Source organism: Glandiceps talaboti, chromosome 2, assembly GCF_964340395.1.
Source record: "Glandiceps talaboti chromosome 2, keGlaTala1.1, whole genome shotgun sequence".
NCBI lineage: Eukaryota > Metazoa > Hemichordata > Enteropneusta > Spengelidae > Glandiceps > Glandiceps talaboti.
Genome location: NC_135550.1, coordinates 20,134,822 through 20,159,255, shown reverse-complemented (window position 1 = coordinate 20,159,255; position 24,434 = coordinate 20,134,822). Strand labels below are relative to the sequence as shown.

At 34.6% G+C, this 24,434-nt stretch overlaps 4 protein-coding genes across 5 annotated transcripts; 2 read left to right on the top strand and 2 right to left on the bottom strand.

Moving 5' to 3' along the window:
- Positions 1-575: 575 nt before the first annotated feature.
- LOC144446894 (sec1 family domain-containing protein 1-like) lies at positions 576-10,936 on the top strand. The gene is made up of 19 exons (XM_078136743.1): positions 576-623; positions 1,269-1,428; positions 2,213-2,303; positions 2,647-2,769; positions 3,165-3,252; positions 3,727-3,872; positions 4,211-4,296; positions 4,691-4,790; positions 5,085-5,224; positions 5,351-5,441; positions 5,898-5,971; positions 6,421-6,502; positions 6,683-6,847; positions 7,313-7,392; positions 7,901-8,039; positions 8,961-9,067; positions 9,260-9,362; positions 9,982-10,059; positions 10,307-10,936. The coding sequence occupies exons 1-19, from the start codon at positions 593-595 to the stop codon at positions 10,334-10,336; spliced, it is 1,914 nt and encodes a 637-aa protein (XP_077992869.1). The 5' UTR covers positions 576-592; the 3' UTR covers positions 10,337-10,936.
- A 1,373-nt stretch (positions 10,937-12,309) lies between these two features.
- On the bottom strand, positions 12,310-16,674 carry LOC144445344 (uncharacterized). Its single transcript, XM_078134886.1, has 6 exons — positions 16,513-16,674; positions 16,094-16,170; positions 15,063-15,125; positions 14,718-14,889; positions 13,853-14,304; positions 12,310-13,338 (listed from the first exon to the last, which is right to left on the bottom strand). The coding sequence occupies exons 1-6, from the start codon at positions 16,583-16,585 to the stop codon at positions 13,258-13,260; spliced, it is 918 nt and encodes a 305-aa protein (XP_077991012.1). The 5' UTR covers positions 16,586-16,674; the 3' UTR covers positions 12,310-13,257.
- A 132-nt stretch (positions 16,675-16,806) lies between these two features.
- Positions 16,807-22,285, top strand: LOC144450413 (tRNA 2'-phosphotransferase 1-like). Its single transcript, XM_078141009.1, has 8 exons — positions 16,807-16,942; positions 17,403-17,496; positions 17,893-18,062; positions 18,467-18,565; positions 18,992-19,064; positions 19,476-19,532; positions 19,911-20,018; positions 21,156-22,285. The coding sequence occupies exons 1-8, from the start codon at positions 16,907-16,909 to the stop codon at positions 21,182-21,184; spliced, it is 666 nt and encodes a 221-aa protein (XP_077997135.1). The 5' UTR covers positions 16,807-16,906; the 3' UTR covers positions 21,185-22,285.
- On the bottom strand, positions 21,722-24,349 carry LOC144450393 (programmed cell death protein 2-like). Of its 2 annotated transcripts, XM_078140998.1 has the most exons (5): positions 24,190-24,346; positions 23,821-24,044; positions 23,239-23,498; positions 22,596-22,709; positions 21,722-22,247 (listed from the first exon to the last, which is right to left on the bottom strand). In XM_078140998.1, exons 1-5 carry the CDS (start codon positions 24,240-24,242, stop codon positions 22,080-22,082), a joined length of 819 nt encoding a protein of 272 aa, XP_077997124.1. In that variant the 5' UTR covers positions 24,243-24,346; the 3' UTR covers positions 21,722-22,079. The 2 variants fall into 2 exon arrangements, with proteins under 2 accessions (XP_077997124.1, XP_077997123.1); XM_078140997.1 differs by having other exon boundaries at positions 23,821-24,349.
- Between the last annotated feature and the right edge of the window lie 85 nt (positions 24,350-24,434).

Genomic DNA, 24,434 nt, shown 5'->3' with positions numbered 1-24,434 from the left:
GGGAATGTATTTTTTTATGTTTCTCATTACTTTTTCATGGCAACTATGGTCACGCTCGATTTAAAAAAGTAGAAAAATTGTCTTCATTTTTCTCTGCCTCTCATTTACTACTGAGATGTTGATATTAAAGTTGATAAAAAACTCACTTCTAATTTGACATATGGTGCTGTATTTCTGATAGTATTTGAATGTGTTTACAATCATGTTTTTACATTACATGGATCGTGATTGCTATGGTTTTCATCAGAGTTTCACATCACATATAAACATTTGATGTTGCACTTGTGAACGTTTGTTGAGAGGGAGGAGGCGCTGACCTGTGTTCGTTTGTTGAGCTTATGCGATATTGTGCTATCGTCCCTAAGTAACATGAGTAACATCTTATATGTGTGTACTAATAATACAATATTAACATTTCCCAAATACTTTAGGAAATAATATTGATGTGTCCTATTAGATATCAAATGGCTGACCCTTTAATAGAAATGGTCTGTGAAACTCTATAGAGAGGGACTGTGGTGAAACCTACCTCTCAAAATGAAATGGTTTATCCCAATGCCACGTCTACAGGGCATGCGTAGCAAACTCCAAGATGGCGGCAACCATTCGTGAAAAACAGATCGGTAGGTGAAAACTTCCTGGTTTTGTTCTCATTCTCGTATTTTTTGTATCGAATGTTACAATTGTGATGTAAGGCGAAGGTAATCAATGATAGCAGTTTCAACCAAAAATGAAAATTCAAATCGTTGAATCTCACTGTCATGAAAACAGATGTTGACTGTAGGGATTCATAACACGGGATAGATGGCTAGTTTGTATGTCCGGTAAATTTGATAAGATCATAGACGGGGGGAATCCCTATTTGCATTACAGTACACTGTAGCATACAAAAGAATTTTAAAAAATACATTTTAAATTAAAATGTATTTACTTTATATACAGCTTATTGTTGAACAGTTTCGTAGGTTAACGTCATTCAAAGTACAGTACAACTTCGTAGACAACAAAATTGAACAATGTTGATATCAATTTACAATAATGACATTTTGAGTATTTGTATGATATTAAAAACCTAGTAAGTGGGGGTTTAAATTTGGAAAGTGCTCCGCCTGTTTCAATAACTTTCTCATCCTTGTAAGTTGTAACGTCAACAACAAAATATCTTCCAAAAATCTGTCCTACTACTGATTCCATTATTAAAAGTTATGTAATCTAAACACAATTGTTGACAAAACTATGTGTAATGAATTTCTCCATATTCCTTACAGCTGCTTTAAAGCGCATGTTAAACTTAAATATAACACCCAGTAAAGTAAATACTACAGAACCAGTATGGAAAGTGTTAGTGTACGACAGATTTGGACAAGACATAATATCACCCTTACTTTCTGTCAGGGAACTGAGAGATATGGGTGTAACTCTTCATTTGTAAGTATATGACTTTTTCCAGTCATCCCTTTTACTAAGTATCATCTTTGCAACACAAATTTAACATTACCACCATAGAAGCCATGCATGTAATTAATTAAAGTATTAACAGAAATGGCCCTGCTTACATGGTATGTTTGGGTCCATGACTCGATTCTAAATTGTCACTCGACCCCATACTCCCACCCCCCACCTGTGTGGAGTGCAACATTCACTACAGCCATACAAGTAGGGCTAGGACAGAAAATTTTGAATCATTTTGAGTAAAAATGTATGTTGCAGCAGTTCTGACTTATTCCAGGTCTGGTGTCATTGGTTATCATTTGTAGATTTATTGCGGTTTTTTTTGGACAGGCTAGAAAAACTCTTTGTATTGTGCACCTGTGGACGGGAACCATATATTGTACCCATACCCACCCAGTTTCCCATAATGTTGTGAATAATATAGTCATCATATTGTAATTGTGTTGCTGCATAAACCCTTGACTGAAATCTAGAATCTATCATTTCGTGCAGTGTTTCATCTTTAGGTGTTCTAACATATCAATCGAAACTCTCTGACAGCCATTTCCATTTTAAGTGCACATACTGAAATTAAAACCTCATATTTCTTCTGTATGATGTCTCCTCCGTGAAAGAGAAATATGGATAACTCCTTGATAGGGGAAAGATGAGTAGTTGCAGTCAAATGAATAAAAATTAGGATTTCTGTTTACATCTTGATGGATTGAAATCTTATATAAGATATAAATGATTTTTGTCTTTTGATTTTCCACGTATGCAGACTTTTGCATTCTGATAGAGACCCCATACAAGATGTTCCAGCAATCTACTTTGTTATGCCAAGTGAAGAGAACATTCAAAGAATCTCACAGGTAAGATTCGTACACTATCGTTCTGACAGCAGGATAGTAGTTGTTGCCATTGTACAGATTTGGTATATCCACTAGAATAGATTGAGAATGGGGACATTTTATGATGATTGTGTACTCTATGAAGTACTGTAGTCAATGAAATTTTCATTAGTGTGCATAGTACACCTAGCTCTCAATTACAGCACTCAATGCATACCCAGGGTGGAGGTGAGATGGTTTACAATATAATAAATCAATATATATCTTAATAAATGATGTGTGCTTTGAGGAAGAGTTGCATCTCTAAAGTCAGTAGTTTTTCAGCAACTCATTCATCTCTAATTGTTTTTATTTATTCCTGCAGGATCTGAACAGTCAGCTGTATGAGTCCTATTACTTAAATTTCATATCAGCTGTGTCAAGACAGAGACTAGAAGATCTAGCTAGTGCTGCCTTACAATCCAATGCAGTCACTCACATTTCAAAAGTGAGTGTCATATTGTGCTACATCATAAATGAATTATACATCATAATCATAGCAATGGAATTTGAAGTTATTGCAAACACACATAAATAAATTATTTCTTTGAGGTTTTATAATATGTTCAGTGCTCTGTGAAGTGCAGGGTATCTAGAGTAAAATGAAGTGATTGTTCAGCTTGTCAGTAGATAGTCCTGATAATGTCAGTTATAATACCACCTAGGTAGATACATATTTATGATAATTTTCAGTTTGACAAACCTTAGAACAGTGCAATTGTATGAGTTTTATAATGTTTACTATTCATTGTCATGTAACTTATCACCTTCCCAAACTGATATCTTTCTTGTAGATATCGATTAGAATACATGTGTTATTTCCTCTTTGTTCGTTTGTTGTAGATCTTTGATCAGTACTTGAACTTCATCACTCTCGAAGATGACATGTACACAATAAGACACCAAGATAGATCAGCCATTTCATATTATAGTAAGTAAAACTATTGAATTTGTTATTACTTGCCTCGACTTACTAGGATGTGTCCCTCATGTTGCCCACAGGCATTATGAGAAAAAATTAAATACTTTTTGCAAGATGCTTGTATATTTCAACACTCTAACTGAATGAAAATTATAATTACAAAACTCTATATACATTTTCCAGCTGTCATTTAGATGTTCATTCAGAATGCAATAAAAAAGCACAGCTTCAGTATGGCCCTTTGTACGCTTTCAGATTATGATATTATATGCCCTCATTATGTTTTGCAGATTGTCATCAGATCCTCATACATAAATGCAGCTGTAAATATAATATATTGATTTCACTTCTGATTCACCCACAGATAAATACATGATTTTGTGCAGCGTTTCAAACAAAATTTTCCCCAAAACAGTATGACAAAGATTTGACAGTTTTATATAACTCAACTTCTCAAACCTTGTGGAATTTTTTTCCTTTCAGCTATAAACCGTGGTGATGTAAAAGATACAGAAATAGAAGAAATTATGGATATTATGGTGAATAGTTTGTTTTCAGTTTTTGTGACCCTTGGAACTGTACCCATTATCAGATGTCCAAGGGGCAATGCTGCTGAAATGGTAGCAGAGGTGAGTGCATTGACGGTGTTATTCATGTCAAAAAATTACATTCGTAGAATTCAAATGATAACAATCAAGTTGTACCTGTGAGATAAAAAAATAATGTCAACAGCAATGATTTTTAAGCATGTAAATGAATCAAGTCACTGTAAATATTTTCTCAAATCTTACCAAAAGAAAAGGATACCATTACTTTTTTTATTGGATTGACAAAAAAAAATTGAAAGTTTAATTAAAAGGACAGATTTTAAGAATCACTAGTATATAACTTGTGAAGTGAGGAGTTTGTAAAAAAAAAAAGAGTTTCATCATTTTCACTGAATGTATTTCGTATATTTAATTTTCAGAAACTTGATAAGAAGCTTAGAGAAAATTTACGAGATGCACGCAATAGTCTGTTTACAACAGATAGCATTCAGTCAGGACAAGTTAGGTAGGTTGAACTTTTTAATCGTGGTAACACTAACTGTTGGTTCATGAGTATGATGTGTTTGTGAAGAGTTATCCAATGGAGAAATAGCTTGGCTTTCCTTGAACACATCATGAATATGAATTCCTGTGAATGTTATTTGTATAGCTGCAAATTAAGCTGCAGCAAAACTATGCAACAGGTGATAGGAAAGTGATCTCATATTAGTGAATAGATTTATGACTGACAGGTGATGTGATATATGAATGATATGACATATAATATTATAATTTAAAAGTTTCATTTCGAACACACCTATGAACAGAGACTGTCATTCATTTCAATTATTGAATATAAACTTGACTTTTAGAATCCTTGCCTTTGTCAATAACTTGACCTCGTGTATTTTTCACTGCAGTTTTCAGAGACCATTATTGGTCATATTAGACCGTAATATGGATTTAGCTACACCATTACATCATACATGGACATATCAAGCGTTGGCTCATGATGTTCTTGTAAGTATTATCAAAACTTACCTGTAGTTTATAATGTAGGATGTCATGCCTATAGTAAAGAAAGACTGAATAAATATTATTAATAAGTAATTATAAATGATGTCTGTACTCATACTTGGTGTGAAATTCTGTAGGATTTTACTCCTATTTCTAGTCTATTGTAACATACAGATAATAAAGTTTAGATTTCATAATACAATGTATGTACTTTATAGATTTCATTGCTCATTGAGAATACTATAGTAAAACAAAGTGTGGGTTTCTCACTCCCTTTTTTTTTACCTGAATATACAGGATTTGAAATTGAATCAAGTTGTAATAGAGGAAACAACAGAAACACATTCAGCCTCCCCTTCAGGTGCTAGACCAAAGAAGAAAACAAAAACATATGACCTCAACCCCAAAGATAAATTCTGGGGTCAACACAAAGGAAGGTAATGAGATGTTCTTTGTTTGATTTGTGTGTTTGTCATTAATGTTTATCAAAGTGACTATGTCATCTGTCTGACAACTTATGCCAAACACTTTTTATAACATTCAAAATCTTCTGTTTTTAACAGTCCCTTCCCTATGGTGGCAGAAGCAGTACAGAGTGAATTAGAGTCATATAGAGCCTCAGAAGATGAAGTCAAGAGGCTAAAAAGTGCCATGGTAAGTAAAGTTAGGTACCAATGTATGAGAATTGAAAACAAATTTACTCTTAGGAAGGCATCTTGACCCTTACTCACTTGCTGATGGTATTAATACACCCAAGTTATATGTTTGCAATTTACAAAAACACCATGTATTTGATGTTTAGAAGTCATGACCATGTGTATCATGTCACCTTGATACAGCAACTAAAGTGTCTATGAATCTGGGGAAGTTTAATCCCCCCCCCCCCCCCCATCCCCATCCTTGTGATAACAATTAATTTCTTGGTTCGTTGACACCTAGAAGAGTTGTGGGTGAAATCAAGTGACAGTACACCTAGTCATATACTCACCTGCATTTGCTTTCATTTTTGGATTGTTGTATTACTGGCTTTCATATTTATTACTCATGTGGTATAATTAAAGATTGTAATTATATTTCAGTAATGTAAGACTTGTCTGTTGATTGTTGTAGGGATTAGAAGGAGAGGATGATAGTGCCATTAGTATGTTATCAGATAACACTGCAAGAATTACATCAGCTGTCAGGTAAGAAAGGAGTGTTTTATTTAGTTTTTAAGTTGGTTAGAATTCCTAACTTGACATGTCATGATCCACAAATGTCCAAGAACAGTCTCAATCATCTGTTCAAACCGGTTAACATTATTCTGATAATGACACTCCTCGTCTTTCACAGACACCAGTCTGCTACCATTCCAGTACATCATACTGATTTCAAATTGACACATTGAGAGTACGTGTTTCTCCAATATCAAATCTGTGCAAAGTTAGTCATTTTATAACCCAAATGACCAATCATTAAACACTGTTGTTACTAGTAATGTAGTAAAGTTACCTTATTGGAATCTAGTTTTTGAAACGACTACTGTTGTTACTATTACAAATGACTGTGTTGACAAGAATGATATATCTTATATGTTTCCCACTATGAAATACTGAGAGGAGTAACTAGTAAATTTCTACTTGGTACCTTTCAGTTCACTTCCTGAGTTGCTGGAACAAAAACGTGTAATTGACATGCATACAAATGTAGCATCAGCAATCTTGGACAATATCAAGGTGAGTATGAGATGTAAATAGAAGTCTTTGTAACCGTCACATTTTTGTGATTTCCATCTACTGAGTAGCAGAAATTCATACTTGCTATACCTCAGCCAGTTTCAAAATAGCAACTTTGGCTGTTACAAGATTTGTTTGATAATGATGTTTAATAATTTTGTCTTCTTCTTTTTCTTGTAGGAGAGAAAATTAGATATTTATTTTGAAATGGAAGAGAAATTGATGAGTAAAGCATCTTTAGATAAATCTCTGTTCGACATGATAAATGATCCTGATGCTGGTCAGCCAGAAGACAAAATGAGATTGTTTATTATTTTCTATATATGTGGTCAGTCAATGACAGATGTAAGTACACAAAGTCTATATGAGTGACAGATTATTAACTATGAAGCAAATTCTTCACTGGTCTTGTAGCTAGGTAACTGTGTTGTATAAAAACTACTGACACCCATGTATGCATGTTAATGTAACTTACCAACTTATAGACAAGTAACCAGTATCTCCTCTAATTCCTAGATCCTATCACTTTCTATGCACTCACACAGAAGAAAACACATTTTTTAACATTTTGACGCTTAGCAAAAAATATTGTCTTTTTATTAGATGGCAAAGTGCAGGTGATCTATGTAAAAGTACATTTCTTCTTCATTGTTTAATACATCCAAAAACAGTTTTTGTGTAAATTTTATGAAATAAAGCACTGTGATATGTAGTGATTATTTCACATATCTGTAAATATGTAAATATGTATCTGTGGAACACCTTGTGTGAACTAAATTATACATGACAGAGCTTATCTTCTCTCTGCAGGTTGAATTTGACCAATATGCTAGTGCATTGGAAGCACAGGGTTGTAATCTGGCTCCATTGTATTATGTGAAAAGATGGAAGTAAGTATAAGCATGGAAACCCCACCCCCACCCCCTCCATTATCAATGATGCAACCATTTTCAGATATATCAATTTCATTGACAGCAATCTTATTCACAGAATGACAGCGCTGCCAGGGCATAATTCATGATGGTTGTGTTACATTTTGTAAAATCAGTGTTGTGTGTTTTCATACTTTTGATTTGTAATCAGTCAGCTATACTTGTAATATAATTGAAGTCTCTGTAAAGAATTTGATAGAATAATAATGTGATGATGCAATATCAAAACGAAGGGGAAATGTTGGTTAATTTTTCCCAAAGGTTGATATTCTGTGAAGTTGGAGTTGAGTTGAGTTGAGTTGACAAGGGTGACAAGATACCAACAAAACTGTATAACTTGAGAATAAAACTTTCATGCGATAAATGACATGTTGCACATAACATTCCTCAAACAACATTACCAATTTCAATATGAAATCGCCAGATACTCGGGATGCTACATTTTTTTCTTTTAATGTATTTGTAGAGCATACACCAAGATGGCTTCAGCACCCAACATGTATGCTGGAGGTGGTACAAAGACAGTCAGTATGTTCTCTAAGCTGATGTCACAGGGTTCTGAGTTTGTCATGGAAGGTGTTAAAAATCTTGTAGTGAAACGACATGTAAGTCAAAACATTCTGAAATAACTAGATTATGTTGCTGATTTGCTGGCAAAGTAGTTTTTCATTCTGCAGTCTCTCATCTAGGAAAAGCACAACTTGGCAACAAGTCTATGATGGTTTACTTCACGTGTATCATGATGTACCATGGTAAAATCTGTATTGCAAATGCAGGTGTGTGTAACAGCTTTACTTGCAAACCTGACCATGTTATGTTGGTCAAGTCTGTACAGCTGCAACACAAAACATTGTATGAAAACTAGTAGACTTTGTTAAGAAAAGTGTAGACTTGTTTACATGCACAATAGCAAAATAGCTGCAAGTGCAATCGACATTACATGAATTTCATGTAACTGAGATCTGTAGGAAAATCCCCTATAATGACAAAAATGAAAGATACTTGAGGTGAATAAGAGGATATTAAATAACATTGATTATACCATGCACAAGCCAAGTTGAACAAAAAAATATGGAATTTATACCCAGGTCGTTCTACCTCACGACAATGCACATCTATGTCACAACAATGCATGTCTGCATCACTAGTTCTGCTGTGTTCGAAATATAAATATGAGTCAAAACATTCAAAATTGTCATTACTTTTTCACAATTTTTCTTTGATTTTATTGGCACTGGTATAATTATGTTATTCTCCAATATTTTTCTTCATTCAGCCAGAAAATACTAGTGACCTAAGGATTGTCACTACTCACCTAAGGACTAGTACTGACAAAAGCCCCCTTAGGTCACTAGCATTTTCCTTGGCTGAACAAAGAATGATATTGGGGAATATTCTAATTATTCTGGTTTCATAAGTTAACACACCTGGTAAAGGCAGCATATCTAGTTACAGGTCTGAGAATTCAAAGTACCACACACACACATTTTTTTCCTATAAGTATCTTTTCATGGTATTATTTTCAGAACTTGCCTGTTACTAAGGTTGTTGATGCCTTGATGGAAATCAAGTCTAGTCAAGAAACAGACGATTACAGATATTTTGATCCAAAAATGTTACGAGTGACAGATGCGTAAGTAAATTATTTTCTCTCTATAATACCCAGGTATACTGAAGTCAGTATTTTGACAGTTTGCACAAATATGAAATTTTAGATATAATATATTAAAGATCATGCACAACCATGTTCAGTATTTCAGATGTTTCTTATTTGTTCTGCTTGTTATCTCTGCAATATGAAGTACCGATAATCCTTTCCTTGCAGGTCATCCATTCCAAGGAATAGAACCCCTTTCCAAGAAGCCATGGTATTTGTGGTTGGAGGTGGTAACTATATTGAATATCAAAATTTGGTTGACTATGTCAAGGTATGTGTAATTAAGGACCTGTTATTTATTTGGAAAGCAAAGTTTGCGTGATTGAATGGAAGGGAGTGTAAGCTTAGTTTTGAGTTGAGTACAATTTGCAAGACTCGGTCATTTTGTCACCAATGCATACTCACTGGAATAGATGTATGGTTTCAGTTTGAACAAACATATTTCTCTTCTTGGGCATGTGACACTTTTAGGCAATCTTGAAATTGAAATACACCGTAGGTATACAAGTATTCATTCGCAAGGATAGCAATTGAAAATAAGTACATGCATGAATAAGTCATAGTTGTTAAAAGCTAGCAGATATTCTCTTTCTTGAAGTGATATGAACTGTACATTTAGAATGAAATTCAAATAAGAAATGTTTACTACATCTACTGCTATTAACAGAAGACTGAGACTGACTCGGAGTATGGATAGATGTTGATGAAACACTTAGGGTTGCTGAATGGTTGATAGGTGATTGTTTTATCGCCAATGAGGCATCATTCCCAAATGAATTATCTCAAAATATATTTACTATCACTTTGTGTAACAATAGAAAAGAGGAAACTCTCTGAACTGTTTGATTATGTGTAGACAGTTAACAAAATATTGTATAATCTTTATACAGGGCAAGGCTGGTTCATCCTCAAAAAGAATTACATATGGATGTAGTGAATTACTCAATGCTCAACAGTTCCTAAGACAGGTAAGCATATGCTGTAATCTTTTCATTTGTGTAAATATAAATAACTACTATACTGTTGAATGGAATACCAAGGAGGAGTGTAGGTATGTTCTGATTTTTTCATTTACTATGTTATCACTTTAGCTGAATAAGATTTATAAAAATAGCGTGATAAATATGTGAGGGCGATTACATGTACTTACATACTGAAGGTTTGTGTTTGTATTCTTTCACCCTCATCCAATATATTTATTGTTATACATTTCAGTTGAGCCAACTTGGTCAAGAGACACATTGAAGACCACCTATCTCACAATGAAGTCACGATTTTGACAGCAAAACAGGAACTGCGTACAAAACCCATAGACATAGATCCCACATCAATCAAGCAGAGTTTAAACCCATAGATATAGATTACTCAATGACAAAGCATTCATGCATGCTTGTCCCTTCACCCCCCATCCACCCACCCACCCACCCACCCACCCCCAACCAAACAATTGTAGAACTTCAACTCCTTATTGCAGTCAAAGAAGCAAGTTGTCTCTTCAACCAGTTACCAGAACTATAGAACATGTAGTGAAATAAGGTATATCAGAACTACGGTAATTGATTGAGTCTACAAAAAATATATATGTGCCTGTATATATGAACTAAAATTGAGTACGATTTATATACTTGACAATGGGTGGAATGATATTCCCTTTCCTTCTTCTGTTGATATATCTTTCATTTCAATGCATCACTGGATACTTGATGTTCAGTACCTGTAACAGTGATAATTAAGACTTCCCATTTATCTTACAATATTACATGTAGATCTTGCATGCTAGTTACACTGACACCATTTCCTGGAGATTTTATCGAGTAGTGAAAATAAAGTGGAGTATTTATTGAAGTGAGATGTTTGTGTGTGTTTATTTTTCATGTGAGTTTATGAACTAATAATTTACAGATTTTGTTTCTTTTGATATCTACAAAACACATCATAAACCACAGACCTTCATATGTCACCATCCAAGATGTAACCATCATTTTGTTGTTGTTGCATTGGCAGAAAAATGTGCTGTGGTGTGTGAGAATGACAGAACAGGTGTAGTACCAGTAATTAGACAGGTGTCATGGTTGTTCACAATGAGATTTTAAAGAGAAGATTGTACATGACTGGTGTACTAATGAGTAATATTTGTTATCCCATATTGTGCAACTTTGTATCAAAGTCAATCATGTGCAGTAGATTGTTCAGTGTGTGTCTGCAACTGCTGAGTCAGTTTCAATGATTCTAAATTATATTGTTTGAATGGATGAGGTGTAAATTAAGTGTAAGAAGGGATTTTTGGTCGAAACACGTTAACCTTCAAACTACAGGATCAATTACTAATGCAGAAACCGAGCTTTCAGCTTATTGTGATAAACACAAACTAAGATTACTGTTGTTCAATGTGGTAGATAGTGGGTGATAGCGGTGCCATTGTGCAGAATCTAATCACCCTGTAATTAAAATGTAAACTGCAAGATCATAGAAGTCATCAGAAATGCCACCCTACTGTGAAAACAATTAAACAACCATCCATCCAATACCTTATATATCAACATGTCGTAACAATAAAATTGTGTCTATCCTAGGCCTAAATATAAAAAATGTGTGGTTCTGATTGCGCTCAATTTTAGAATAGGTGGGGTAGGCAGATTTTTTATTTTATTTTATTTTTCGTATGTGAATGTCTACTTCAGGTAGTTATGTTTTCCATATGGTCTGTGTTATTGGTTTCTTATCAGATGTACAGCAATTACTGATTGGAAGTTTCATATTGTCTTTTTAAGTTGATGCCAGTTTCTGCTTCCAGTATTTCTTGTGAGACTTCACAATTTTTGCAATTTTTTTTCTTCTCAAATATGTAAAAAAAAAAAAAAAAAGTTTAGGGTCAGCTTGAAAAACTAGGTGGGGCTGGGTAACCAGAGAACCAAACAATTATTTTTTTTAGACCTTAGCTGAAAGCTTTGTTTTCCAGTCGCACCACTTCGTGTCTGTTGACTAATAATTGAAGAAGATAATCCAATGCTTCCTATAGGTGATCTAGTACACACGTTTCATGTCAAGAAGTTTGGTACATTGGTCTTTCTTATGAATGGAGAAGTGGAGTAAAGAGAAAGGTTGCATACAGTTTATATAAGACAGCAAGCCAAAAGAAATCCTTGAAACTGAAAATCTTTTAATGGTTCTATACAGAAATTCAGTAAAAAAAAAGGTTGGCAGTGGTTTTGGTACAAAATGAATATATAAAATGTCAATATTACTTGTAAACACCTAACTAAATAATTGACCAACTTGCATGATTTATACCACAGTTTGCTAGCATTGTCAGTCGTCATACATTCTTGTAGACTTTACTCAATATAAAACCATGATTAAAGTAAAAAAAAAAACTGTCTGACAGCAAAGGCTTCCTTGCACCACAGAAAATATTCATGTAAAAGTCTTGAAACTTTCTACAAGTGCTGCTCGTATTACACATGACATCCAACACGCATCACAAAATAATAAAGACTGAAAAAAATTTGAAAAGTTTCATAATGTACAGCAACATAAAGCTTCAAATGTTGTTTTTTTTGTTATTGTACATACCCTGCTCAAATTAACATGTAATTTTTACTCAAAATACTATCCTTAACTTAAACAAAATTTCAGACCTCATATATCTTTTCAGTCAGAAGATTGTAAAGACCAAATGTATCTATTATACAAAGAATAAAAAGGTTTAAATACAAACCAAGACAAGACAATGTATAATATCACATAACAACAATGGCATTGTCTTGGAGAGATATTGTAGGGTCATAAATAATGTATACAATTATCCAACAATTTCATATCTTGTATTCCATTGTACAAGTAGTTCATAAACACATGGTTGATCACTAAATACTACTATGTTTTGACAATACAGTGCATTGTTTATGTCTTGGATTTGTCTGGATTGGACAGTATTCCTTTTCATCAGGTTGACATATCTCTCTAACATTCTAAACAAAAGTGCAAGAGAAAGTGTTCAGGTGAAAAAAGTAGCAGTTCAATCAGTGACTACTCTCCTCGTCCAACTCATGACACCAAAATTGATAGAACTCGGCAAGTATAAATTATATGACTGTCCAAAGTAAGATGTGTCCTTTCTCTTAGAAAAAAGGGTACAAGTTCCCGTCTCCAACATTTCAGTGACATCACTCAACAAATAGTTCATGCATTTCTATATCATCAAACTGTGCATTCATCTTGGACGACCAGTCTTCAAGCTCTACTTTCTGCAAAACAAAGTTAAAATGATGAGTTCAGTGAAATACAAAATGAAGGCACAAGAGGACATTTCCTACTGATAAAGAGAAGACATTTGTTTATGTATCAAGTACATAGAGCTCTTCAGAGAACAGGCACATTATAAATTCGCTTTATTATTATTATTATTATTATTATTATTATTATTAGTGACAGTTGCACATAGGCTCATGTCAACTATACATAGAAAACTTCATGTACATGTATTCGGAATTTCCAATACAGCAAATTTTTATGTCTGCTGTGAAATGTATACAACAGACAGGAGTAAGGAAAGATGACCCTTCATACTAAACATCTACACCAGTGCAGTGTGCAAAGCTAAACATGGTGACCAAGGAAAGCTAGTCCATCTCCTTTCTGATTAAGACAAGGGTACAACAAACCAATTCTTAGGTTCATTGTGATGGTGATACGATTAATTCACACATGATGGCAGTCACATATGTATAACACAGATGACTGACAATGTATATAACTGACCTGTTTTGGTGTTAGCTTTTTCTTCTTTATTTTTTTTGCTGGTTTTGCAATAGGTATGTCATACATTCCAGCTCCTCGTTTGCGTTTTGATGTTGATGTGCCTGACGTCGATGACAATCCTATTGAACTGTTTGTCATACTGTACACACCTGATGACGACCTTCCATCAGTGGATGACATAGAAGTGAAAGATGACATAGGCATGTTGGACTGAACAGGGGAAAATGGTAATGGCTCAGGGGTCATCAGATGTTCAAAGCCAAACAATGACTCTTCGACTGGTTTCTCTTTCACTGTACTTTTAGGTGTTGAGGAATCTGATGCAGAGAACTTCATTACCCTTTGTATGTCTGGTGACACAAACAATCCACTGTCGCCCAAGTCTTCTTTTAGGTCTGTTGATTTCCTTGAGTAAGTTTTGATATTTCTCATTTTCCCTGACATTGAACAATCTGATAAAAAAAAAATTTAAGTTCATCAAAAGCCTTAGATTGGAATATGTATCAAATTCATAAAGACAGAAGTAAATGACAAACAAAAAAACTTGATTTACAGTATTATATTATTAATAATCCTGTCCCCACATGAAATAGGTTCAAAATCGATTCTCCTGTCCCCACATACACTAATCAGTTTCAAGCTGATTTATTAGTTGAATTGGTTTGAAACCACCACAGGAGTTGGTTTTATACCAATTCAAAAACAAAATTGGTTCAAAACTTGTTTATCAATTCAAATACATTGCTTAGTTTTCTCATGGGAACAAAAACCAGTTTCACACCGATTTAACTGAATCAGTTTTGAATCAGTTTAGGTGTGGACAAGGTTTATATACCAACTGCAATCCTACACAAGCAATAAATACCTTTATTTGTGACTTTGTTGTATTTTCTTGATGGTGACAGTACACTCCTGGTATCTTCTTGCTCCATTTCATGTGAAGATGACAAAGATGATTGTGAAGGTGACATCATAGATTCTGTTTGACTCTGTGTATCACTACTACTCTCCATATCACCATCATAAGGATCCGTTTTCTGAAAATGAAATTGTCAAATAATAATTGTCTCTTGTAACCTTAAAACTATAAACCTTGACAGTTGTTGATCTTTATTGGGGCAAAAAAATTGTTTGTTACATAACTTGATAATTTACTGACTGCATTGATGAATTGTATGGGTAATTAATTATGAAGTTCATTTTCACCTACCTGTAATCTTTCTTCATTTTCTTTTTGCTCAAGTTGTTCCACTTCTGTGTCTGTACTTGATTTCTATAACAGAAGATAACATGTTGTTTGTCCTATTCAGCATTCTATCACATGATGTTATCAGTCATTGGGAAGAATATTTGTAGAAATGAAATTTCCAATTCTACTGATAAATGAAATGAATGAAGCACACCTGAATCCCTAATATGATTAACCTATAAAATTATACAATTCATTACCCTCCCTATTCAAACATTTCAATGAAAAACATTTTTAACACTGCCTCCCTGGGTCATAGTTGTTAGCACCCAAGATTAGTATTCAGGAGGTCCTTGGATCAAATCCCACTAGAGACAGGGAATTTTTCAGTAGAAAGATCTCACCACATTGATAGTTTTTAACTATTAGTTTGTGTTTCTATTAAATCAATGCCTGTGTTTGGATCTAATTGGCTAAGCTGAAGGCCAGAACTCCCAAAGACTGACTAGATGAGCACACATCTGACAACTAGGACCAAGGTCAATATCCCCATCGTATTATCCCTAATATCTTGTCACACTATTCCCCCACTGTGAGACCCGCTCCTCTCCTCACACCACAACAGTTAATGCACAGCATTTCACTCATATGCTATTATATTACATTACAATGGTGGCAGTGGTAGCAGTAGGAGTTTGGAACCGGTGACAGTAGTGGGATCATGTCAATATCACAAAATAATGTAAAGTTAGATTTTTTAAAAACGTGACCCTCCCCATATTGCCATCTTCTAAAATATGGCCCTCCCCTGGGGACTGATATGTAAAAAGTGATTCATCTGCTGTGCCTAACCCCCTCCCCCCCCCTGCAGCTAACTCAATATAAGAAAATACCTAGAGCCAGGCCCTACAATACATGTAACACAGTAACACTAGATGTGTAACTAAAGCTCTTTTTCTTTGAGATGTAAAAACTTTGTGGTTCGTGTATTGCATTTACATCATGTCACACTCACAGTCTTCCACCACAGAAGAAAGCCATACTTAACTTACCACAAAACTGTATTTCCGTGGTAACCTATGTAAAACGACTCTGGCAGCACTCATGTCTCTTTCATCTGACGAGGAATCTGGAAAAGTATAGTTTATTTATCAATAATTTCACAATACGACTTTTACAAAAATTTACATGCAGGTGTGCACATTTGTTTAGCGAGTTGACATTCAAGAAATTGGACGTTCGAAAGTATGACGAATGAATACTGTTCCATCGTCATGAAATCACAGCACCTTACACTAAAACACGGATGTAGTAGTGAGACACATGTGGTCCAATAAAATATGTACCATAGCTCGTTCTATAAATTATATTTATACCGATTTACCATGAAAGTATCAGTGATATTACAAAAACATCGAGTAACAGCTACAATGTAACCGTATCAAACAAACGCTAGCGTAACGTAATTCACCTCCACAAAACGATGTCCTTTTCTTGGAAGTGTTCCCTTTCGCCCTTGGCTTTGTTCGGGTCTTCGGTGGCATCTTGCTGCAGCTGAGTTTCCTACGAGTAATTCACGAGACAAATCGCTTTATCAGCAGAGCTGAAACGACTACGTACACACTGAACTAAAATGGCGGACTGCGTGGAAAATTTGAATAAACCGCGTTATTTACGTCATTATATTAGCGCCACCAACGACAAGTTGACATGTTAAAAGGTTATCCGAGTTAGTTTCATTTCGTGCAGTGGTGCAACCCTCGTTCTTACCTATTTATACACTGGGCTTTTACTCATACACAGTTACGTTTAGTTATTTTTACAGGGCTTTTCAATTGAGACAACGTCACCTTATCAATTTATCAATGAGTGCAACCGCACGTGGAGGACGACAGAGAAGGGTATGGACAAATTATACACCGATGATCTAATAATAGTCTAGTTCCTAGTATCGTTACGATTTATACCTTCACTCACAGTCTGGTCATCCAGACACCGATATGTTTACGTTTATTTTGATATGCGTGTGATGTGTGTCCGTAGCATGTGGGGGTATGTTCTGCCCCTGTCATGGGATCTATAAGTTGTATGAGACAGCAAATGACAATGAGACATAGATGGTGGTGGTGGTGAATGGTGATGATAATGATGGATTGAATGACGAAAAAGAAACTTTGTATTTTAATAGTAGACAATGACAGTGGCACTACATAACAGAAATCTGATTATAATCTGATAAAGAACATATACCAATATCATGTATCATCTTTTTCCCCCCATAAAGAAAAACTCCTTTTGACTGAACTCTATGTCACAGATATTCAGAATTTAAATAGTTACTTCGCAACTTTTCTCCCCCAGAACTTCAAAGAGGATCCCGATGTCAAACTGAGCAAATCATTGTCATGGCTTTTGAGGCATGGGGCAGAGAAGAACGGATTTACATTGGACAAAGGTGTGAGATAATGCAAATAATGATATATGTACAATAGTGTGGGTTTGTTTTGTATAGCACGAATTTTTAAGTCTAACTGAACTATGTCAAATCATGAGTGCAATGGTAGGACAAGTACTGACAGAAATGAATGAACTTTTTGAGAAAATCTATCTTCAGTTTCAAACTGAATTAAGTTGCAATCATTCTATACTAACAATCAGGTTGTCGTCATGTGTATTTGATGATTCTGTGCAGCAACACATTGTATCAATGTGGAAATTCATATTTCTGACACTCCATTAAATAAATATCTAGTTGTATATTTATAACCATGTACATGAATGCTAGCAGCAGCTAGTGGTTGATTCTTGTCATCACAGTGTGGTAACGACTATTTTTTCATTTTTTTAACAGGAGGTTTCTTGTATGTTGATGAAATCTTGGCTTTACAGCAGTTCAAGAATTACAGTGTAGACGATGTCAAAAGAGTTGTAGATAACAACACCAAGAAAAGGTTTTCACTGAGAGATCATCCAGAGAATTCAAAACTACAAATCTGTGCAAACCAAGGACATACACTGGAAGTATGTTATTTTAGTTTATGTTACTTTAGTTTACAGTGTCATGTTAGCTTCTATGTAGGCATTTCAGTCTCACTTAGAATAGCCTACTAGTATTTACTGCAATGTGGAGATACAGCATTAGCTGGTCGTACCTCCTAGCCCTATTCGCTAAACACTATAGACGATGTGGTATATTTGAAAAACAGTGTAGACTTTGTGGTATCATGGGTAAACACTAGAGAATACGAGGGCTAGGAGGTATACAACCAGCTAACAATTTGAAATGACAGTGCAGTAAACAGGCTACAGTTAGAACTCTCATTTGCATTACCTGGGTTTCATAAACACTAAATTAAATCCATAGATGATTCAATCTGTTGAATATTTGTAAGAGATAATAATTTTAAAAACATTTTGTGTCTCAGGTGGATGGCCTAGATTTGAAGCCAATCACAGATGCCAGCCAATATCCTACAGTTATCCATGGAACTTATCTTAATAAATGGGAACTTATCAAGAAGCAGGTAAGGATTATGTGTTAACGGTAGCAGTCAATAACAATGTGAACAATGCTTTTCTAAGTACACACAGGGTACAAAGAAACTACTGACCTGTATTATGGGTGTCATCATCATTTACTTTCATTCCTGTCAGAAGTACTCAAAAACTGGAGATGTCAGCGTAGGGATGTGTCTGAAGACAACATTATGTAAAGAGATCACTTTTAAATGAAAACACTTGTTGAGGGACACACTCACAGAATACAAAGAATAACATTGTATCAAATTGTTTGTATGTCAATTTGATGTGGACATATTTGGGGAGTAAATTTTGTTATAATCTTTTCTCCCAAGGAAGCCATCAAAAATATACTAATATATATAAAATATACACTTGAGAATGTGTATGTGATTAAAACCAATATGTTTGACTCTGTTTTCCTTTTTAAGGGTCTCTCAAGAATGAAAAGAAATCACATACATTTTGCACCTGGAGAACCTGGAGAAGATGGTGTTATTAGTGGTATGTATTTTCTTAGACCAGTGAAAGTTCTGGTCAGTGTTACTGCACTACATTACAGATAGACCCAGCGTTCACCTGTTGCTTGGTTTTTAGAAAGTGTACCTAATTCTGGTAGTAGGCTCTGCAGAGGGTGCTGTTCATTTACTGGTACAGTGCTTACGGCAGTACACATAGTGAAATATGTTTGGATAATTTGAGTACACTTTTGAGAGAAATCAGCATCTATTCCAGTCTTCACTATGCGGTGTGCTGCCTCTATGTATCCTGTGTAATCTCTGAGTAAAGCTAACCATTGGCACATCAAGCAAAATTTTGAATTGACATGTTTGATTTTATATTTTTTGTACATTAGGTGTTTGAATACATCTTTTGGTATCTGTTTAATTTACACTTCATTGTACTTTTTTTAAGGAATGAGAGGCAACTGTCAAGTGATAATTTACCTGGATTTGGACAAAGCTTTGCAAGGTAATAAAGAGTTTGAATTCTATCAAAATCAAGTACCTGGGACTCATATTTGCGAAAAATGTCTACAATTGAAAAGTTGTCTTGAATTATCAGTGTTTTTGTTATGGTTAATAACAGTTGGTAGATTTTCAGTAGTTTAGTAGCATTCACTTTGCTAAACTAACACACTTTCAATTTAAAGAAGAGTGAAGCACGAATTTACTGAACTATCCACATGAAATGTCAAAATACACATGGAAGAGCTGTTTTATTCACTTTAACAAGTATTGACAAAATACTGATATTGTTACAAACTACACTTTGTGAAGTACCAGTTAACAATTATATGCATTCCTATGGGTCATAACTTTTCATTTTCATTTTCACTTTCATTTTCAGATGGGATTAAATTTTTCATATCAGCAAACAATGTTATTCTTTCTGCGGGAAATGAAGAAGGTTTGATACCAGCAAAATATTTCACAGATGCTATCAAATTACGACCAAGTAGGTATTTTTTTTTATCAGCATTCATGACTCTGACTCGGTACATATAAAGAAAGCCTTTCATATTATTATCACACGTCCTGATTATTTCTCCAATACTCGAAACTACAAAGTACTTGTGTTTGTGTGTTAGTTTATGAATACATCTTGAATGAAGTAAGTGAAACTGGGAAAGCCTTGATGTATGTGATGCTTAGAGTGATGTTCTAATCACATTTTTTATATAGCAAGTTAATTTCTAGTCTGTAAGGTACACCATGAAGGAACACCAACCCCTGTAAGTGCTGATAGGCATAGCATAGTCTAGTTAATATATGTGCTACGATCATCTCCACCATATAGTGAAATTAATTTCTGCAGCATTTCATTCTTACCACCAATAGTGGTAGTTTAGTGCTATTGGAATATCGATGTAAACATAATGATATTATAGCATCCTCACATGACTTACTTTCAAACCATAGGTTGAGATTTGTAGTAAACGATGAAGTAACAATTACAATCTGTCTGTCTGTCAATGTGTGATGGATAACTATTGACATGTGCTGTCCCCAGCAGGAGATTTAGCTAGAGTTTTGGTAGAATTTGTCCATTTGACTATAGGTGGAGAAAGAGTGGTGGTAGAAAACGACTACGTGTATAGTAACTAGACTAGGCATGGTATAACACATTGTATCTTACAGACTAGGTTCTCATGAAATAGAAGGGCTATTGTGAATTAATTTTAATGTGATGACACTTCATGGTGAGAAAAGTACATATAAATATGACTCCTTGCAGAGTGTGTTAAATTTTCTGTCCTTCTGTCTAATCTATTGAGATGATGGAAAATAGTGGAAAGAGGCAATTTGTTTCATTTTATGTGGCATTCATGTACTGTGTACTAGAGCATAAAATGATAATGATTATTGCATTGTAATGATAAGTTGTTTACGTATGTTTCCAATTTTACTCATACTAGAACTAATTTAGATTGGCAGAAATAGCATAACTTGTATGTTAAAGCTTCAAATGTGAGAAAGCTCTTTTTTCTCTCAACACAATGAGTATATTTGATAGATCCTGAATGATGGGTTCTTTGAACTGAATCTATGGTATGTATCGGTAATAATAACAAGTCTCTCCTTCTCTCAACAGGGGAGAAACTTTCAATCAATGAGACTTGAAGGATGACTACTTGGAATTAAATCACAGCATGCATGCATCATGTCCAAGTTCACTCAGCAGTACACTGGTCTGTGCAAAACAATAGACAACATACTTGAACTCAAAAAATTGCACTTTCTTACAAGTATTTATAGAATAGATGTAATTTCTAGGATAAATGGTACAGAAAACCTTAGTAAACTGTTTTGATGCCAAGATATTAGAACACCATATCCCAACATATATACAAATATCACCGTTCCTGACACATAATAATTATAGAGCTGAATATCATGGAATTATACAAATTGAACTTCTTCTTTTTTCAATTATCACAACTACAGCAATGAAATCAAACTGAGAAGAACCAATAATATACATGGAAATTACTACAAAGTTTGCTATTTTACATTCTCACAGCCTCATTGGTCACACTTCACACATGTATCTTACAAACTTCCAATACAACTTTATTACCTTGAGATAAATGAAAGATGTCTTCACAATGTAACACTTTGTTTTCATCAGGCTGATAATCGTAAATATCTAGAAGTTACTGACAAACATAACAAAGGTTTGGAACTTTATGAGAGGCACCTTTTTGAGTTACCACCATCTTGCAGACTGTAAAATACATCACTGGGATCATCCTCCCTTTTGTCAAGCTGCATGAGAAGAGCGCCACCAACGGCTGATTTTTCAGTCTAACCATCGTCATTTTTTACCCAGGATACTTTATTATTTATGGTTACAGCATCCATAATTTGTAAGACATGCACTGACACCATACAAATACCAACACACTCAGTCTTACACAAATAATGAATATGTGTATTTTATTTACCATACAGTATGTTTAGTAAATAGCTGTAAATAAAGCATTTCTAGAAATGTATAAATTGTCATTCATAGTTTTCATTTTGTAATACTTTGATCAGTGTAATCTTGTTTCCATACAAATTCTTGATGATATACAGGATCTAAATCACAGCTGGCACTGCAGGTGTAAATAGCTAGTGTTCCCCAGTCAATACTGGCTGCCAAACTATCAACTTTCAGGTGATTCAACAACTGTGGCAGAATCTAAAGAAAAAATAAAGACTGGTTACATTTCATACAATGACACAACAGTTCACTAAATTGAGGAGAATTTTTTTTTTTTAAATTTGATTTTAAATGTTTCTTGCTTTATCTACAAAATTGTGGAGAAATTTTGCTCTCCAATCCCGTTTGTTGACCTCAATAAAGATATTTATCGAATAAAGTTTCTTCCTTTGTTTTTGAATGTATCTAACTAACCATTTTAAGCAAAATGGCAAGGTCTCGCCTCACTCCTCGAGATTATTGAATCACCTTTTCAGATGAAGAGATTTAGGAAAGACAGTCCAAATCATACATATTTGTAAGATAAAGTAATGTTATAACACTAACCTGAAATTCAAAGATCCTTGGAGCTCCACACTTACACACTTGGATATCGTCATCTTTTGGAATATGTTGACTAGAGACCCACAGTGGCTCTCCACCTCTCTGGTACCTCAAAATCTGGGAAGTGAAAGGTACAAATAACAATAGGAGATACAATGAGTACTAAAATGGCGAGATCAAGAATTCAAAAAGTTGAAACATCTATTTCAATTGTATAGCCTGTGATGTGTGATAATTTGATAACCCTATTATAACTCTAAATCAAATTATCATACATCATAATGTTTGGAGCAATATCACAGTTTACTATCTCGTTTTAACATTGGTATTAGACATCAGAATAAAAGCTTTTTAAGAATAATATTCAAAGTGGCAGTTTTATTATTTTTTGTGTATATTGAATCAGATTTAGTTACTTGTCACAGGATTTAAGATTTAGAAAGACCCCTTTCCAAAACGATGTCTTGTCTATGTTCACAATTATTGTTTACAAAATAAGTACATGTATTATGACTTTGACAACGTATGATTTACTATTGAAGATTTCAGACACTTAAAGTAGATACAATTGAAAATGTCACTTCCTGATAGTTCACTCCTTGTCTTTCATAGAGACAGTCTCTCTTACTTTATCATTTATTTTTACCTGTTCAGGTTCATGTCTTATTCTTTCACGAAATATTTGAAATTGAACATCCTCTTCCTGAGCTGCCATTTTGTCAAGTTCACCCTCTGTCATATCTTTATTTTTCATCATTGTTTCACCCTTCTCAGTCTCTACAAACTTGGAGTATTCTTTCATCTTCTCTTCCTCACTCTTCTCAGTTTGAGCTGGTTTGTAGTCTTCAGATTCTGTCACTACCTCATATTCTGGGAATAGTAACATGCTGTTACTTGATTTTGATCCTGCAATGGAAAAATAGCATAGTGATAATACATGACAGGAGACTGATGATGATTCCTTCATTTCTCGTTGGTCATCATCATGCATAGTAAATGTAGAAACCAATGACTGAGTGACAATGTATAATTTTCAAGACTAAGCACAGGCCAAGGGTGATTTCAATACTGGTTACGATCATACTCTTTAACTGGAATCGATTCATCATCATTTTCCTCTTTATTAGTATCAATTTTATGCAAGAGATGACAGCTATGTGTATAGTATAGTACCACTGTGATATTTCAATACGGAAATTACAGGAGTATACGTATATTCACTACACACCTTCTTTGCAGCAAACTTTTTTGTGGCCACTTTTCCAGTCAATCTTTTGATGATCACGACCACAGTACGCCACCTTGTGACATTTACCGCATCTTTTCGGTCCTTTACTGCCACACATTACACACATCGGTTCATCAAAGTCAGTGGGCCAAATCTGACCACTACTTTCTTTTTCTTCAGGTGGTTCATAGCCATAATATTTGTTTGACCTTGGTAACTGAGCTCTAAAAACAATAATTGGTAAACTACTGTTGTGTGTATAGCATTCTGGGTTTCTACAGCAGAATACAAACACGGTGCGATGGAAACACGTTTCGAGTACGTTGATCGGTGCGTATATTTGCACCAGAAATATACACGGTTTCTTACATGTGCCGCATAGAAGGGCTTCTGGTGGCGGTAAACTCTCGAGGTGTAGCCATGCGGGTTGACCACCCGCCTTACTTGGGAAATATTTGCTATTCAAACGCCACTTATCACTCTTTTCGATAAAACCGAGATCAGTGTCACTTTCCTTGGGCGCAGCCATTTTCTTCTGATGTGGCTTCCTACATAGCGAAGCTCAGTCATTGGCTGATATTGATCACATGATCAGCATGACCTGGATGACGATA

Coding starts and splice junctions, on each gene's coding strand:
- LOC144446894 (XM_078136743.1), top strand. CDS start 593: ATGGCGGCAACCATTCGTGAAAAACAGATCG. Junction 3,873..4,210: donor CTGCTGAAATGGTAGCAGAG/GTGAGTGCATTG, acceptor TTTAATTTTCAG/AAACTTGATAAGAAGCTTAG. Junction 5,225..5,350: donor TGGGGTCAACACAAAGGAAG/GTAATGAGATGT, acceptor TGTTTTTAACAG/TCCCTTCCCTATGGTGGCAG.
- LOC144445344 (XM_078134886.1), bottom strand. CDS start 16,585: ATGCCACCGAAGACCCGAACAAAGCCAAGGGCGAAAGGGAACACTTCC. Junction 16,171..16,512: donor AAGGACATCGTTTTGTGGAG/GTGAATTACGTT, acceptor ATACTTTTCCAG/ATTCCTCGTCAGATGAAAGA. Junction 14,890..15,062: donor AAAATGAAGAAAGATTACAG/GTAGGTGAAAAT, acceptor TTTCATTTTCAG/AAAACGGATCCTTATGATGG.
- LOC144450393 (XM_078140997.1), bottom strand. CDS start 24,349: ATGGCTGCGCCCAAGGAAAGTGACACTGATCTCGGTTTTATCGAAAAG. Junction 23,499..23,820: donor AAAAGTTTGCTGCAAAGAAG/GTGTGTAGTGAA, acceptor TTTCCATTGCAG/GATCAAAATCAAGTAACAGC. Junction 22,710..23,238: donor TAAGACATGAACCTGAACAG/GTAAAAATAAAT, acceptor TTCACTTCCCAG/ATTTTGAGGTACCAGAGAGG.
- LOC144450413 (XM_078141009.1), top strand. CDS start 16,907: ATGAGTGCAACCGCACGTGGAGGACGACAGAGAAGG. Junction 17,497..17,892: donor CGGATTTACATTGGACAAAG/GTGTGAGATAAT, acceptor TTTTTTTAACAG/GAGGTTTCTTGTATGTTGAT. Junction 18,063..18,466: donor ACCAAGGACATACACTGGAA/GTATGTTATTTT, acceptor TTTGTGTCTCAG/GTGGATGGCCTAGATTTGAA.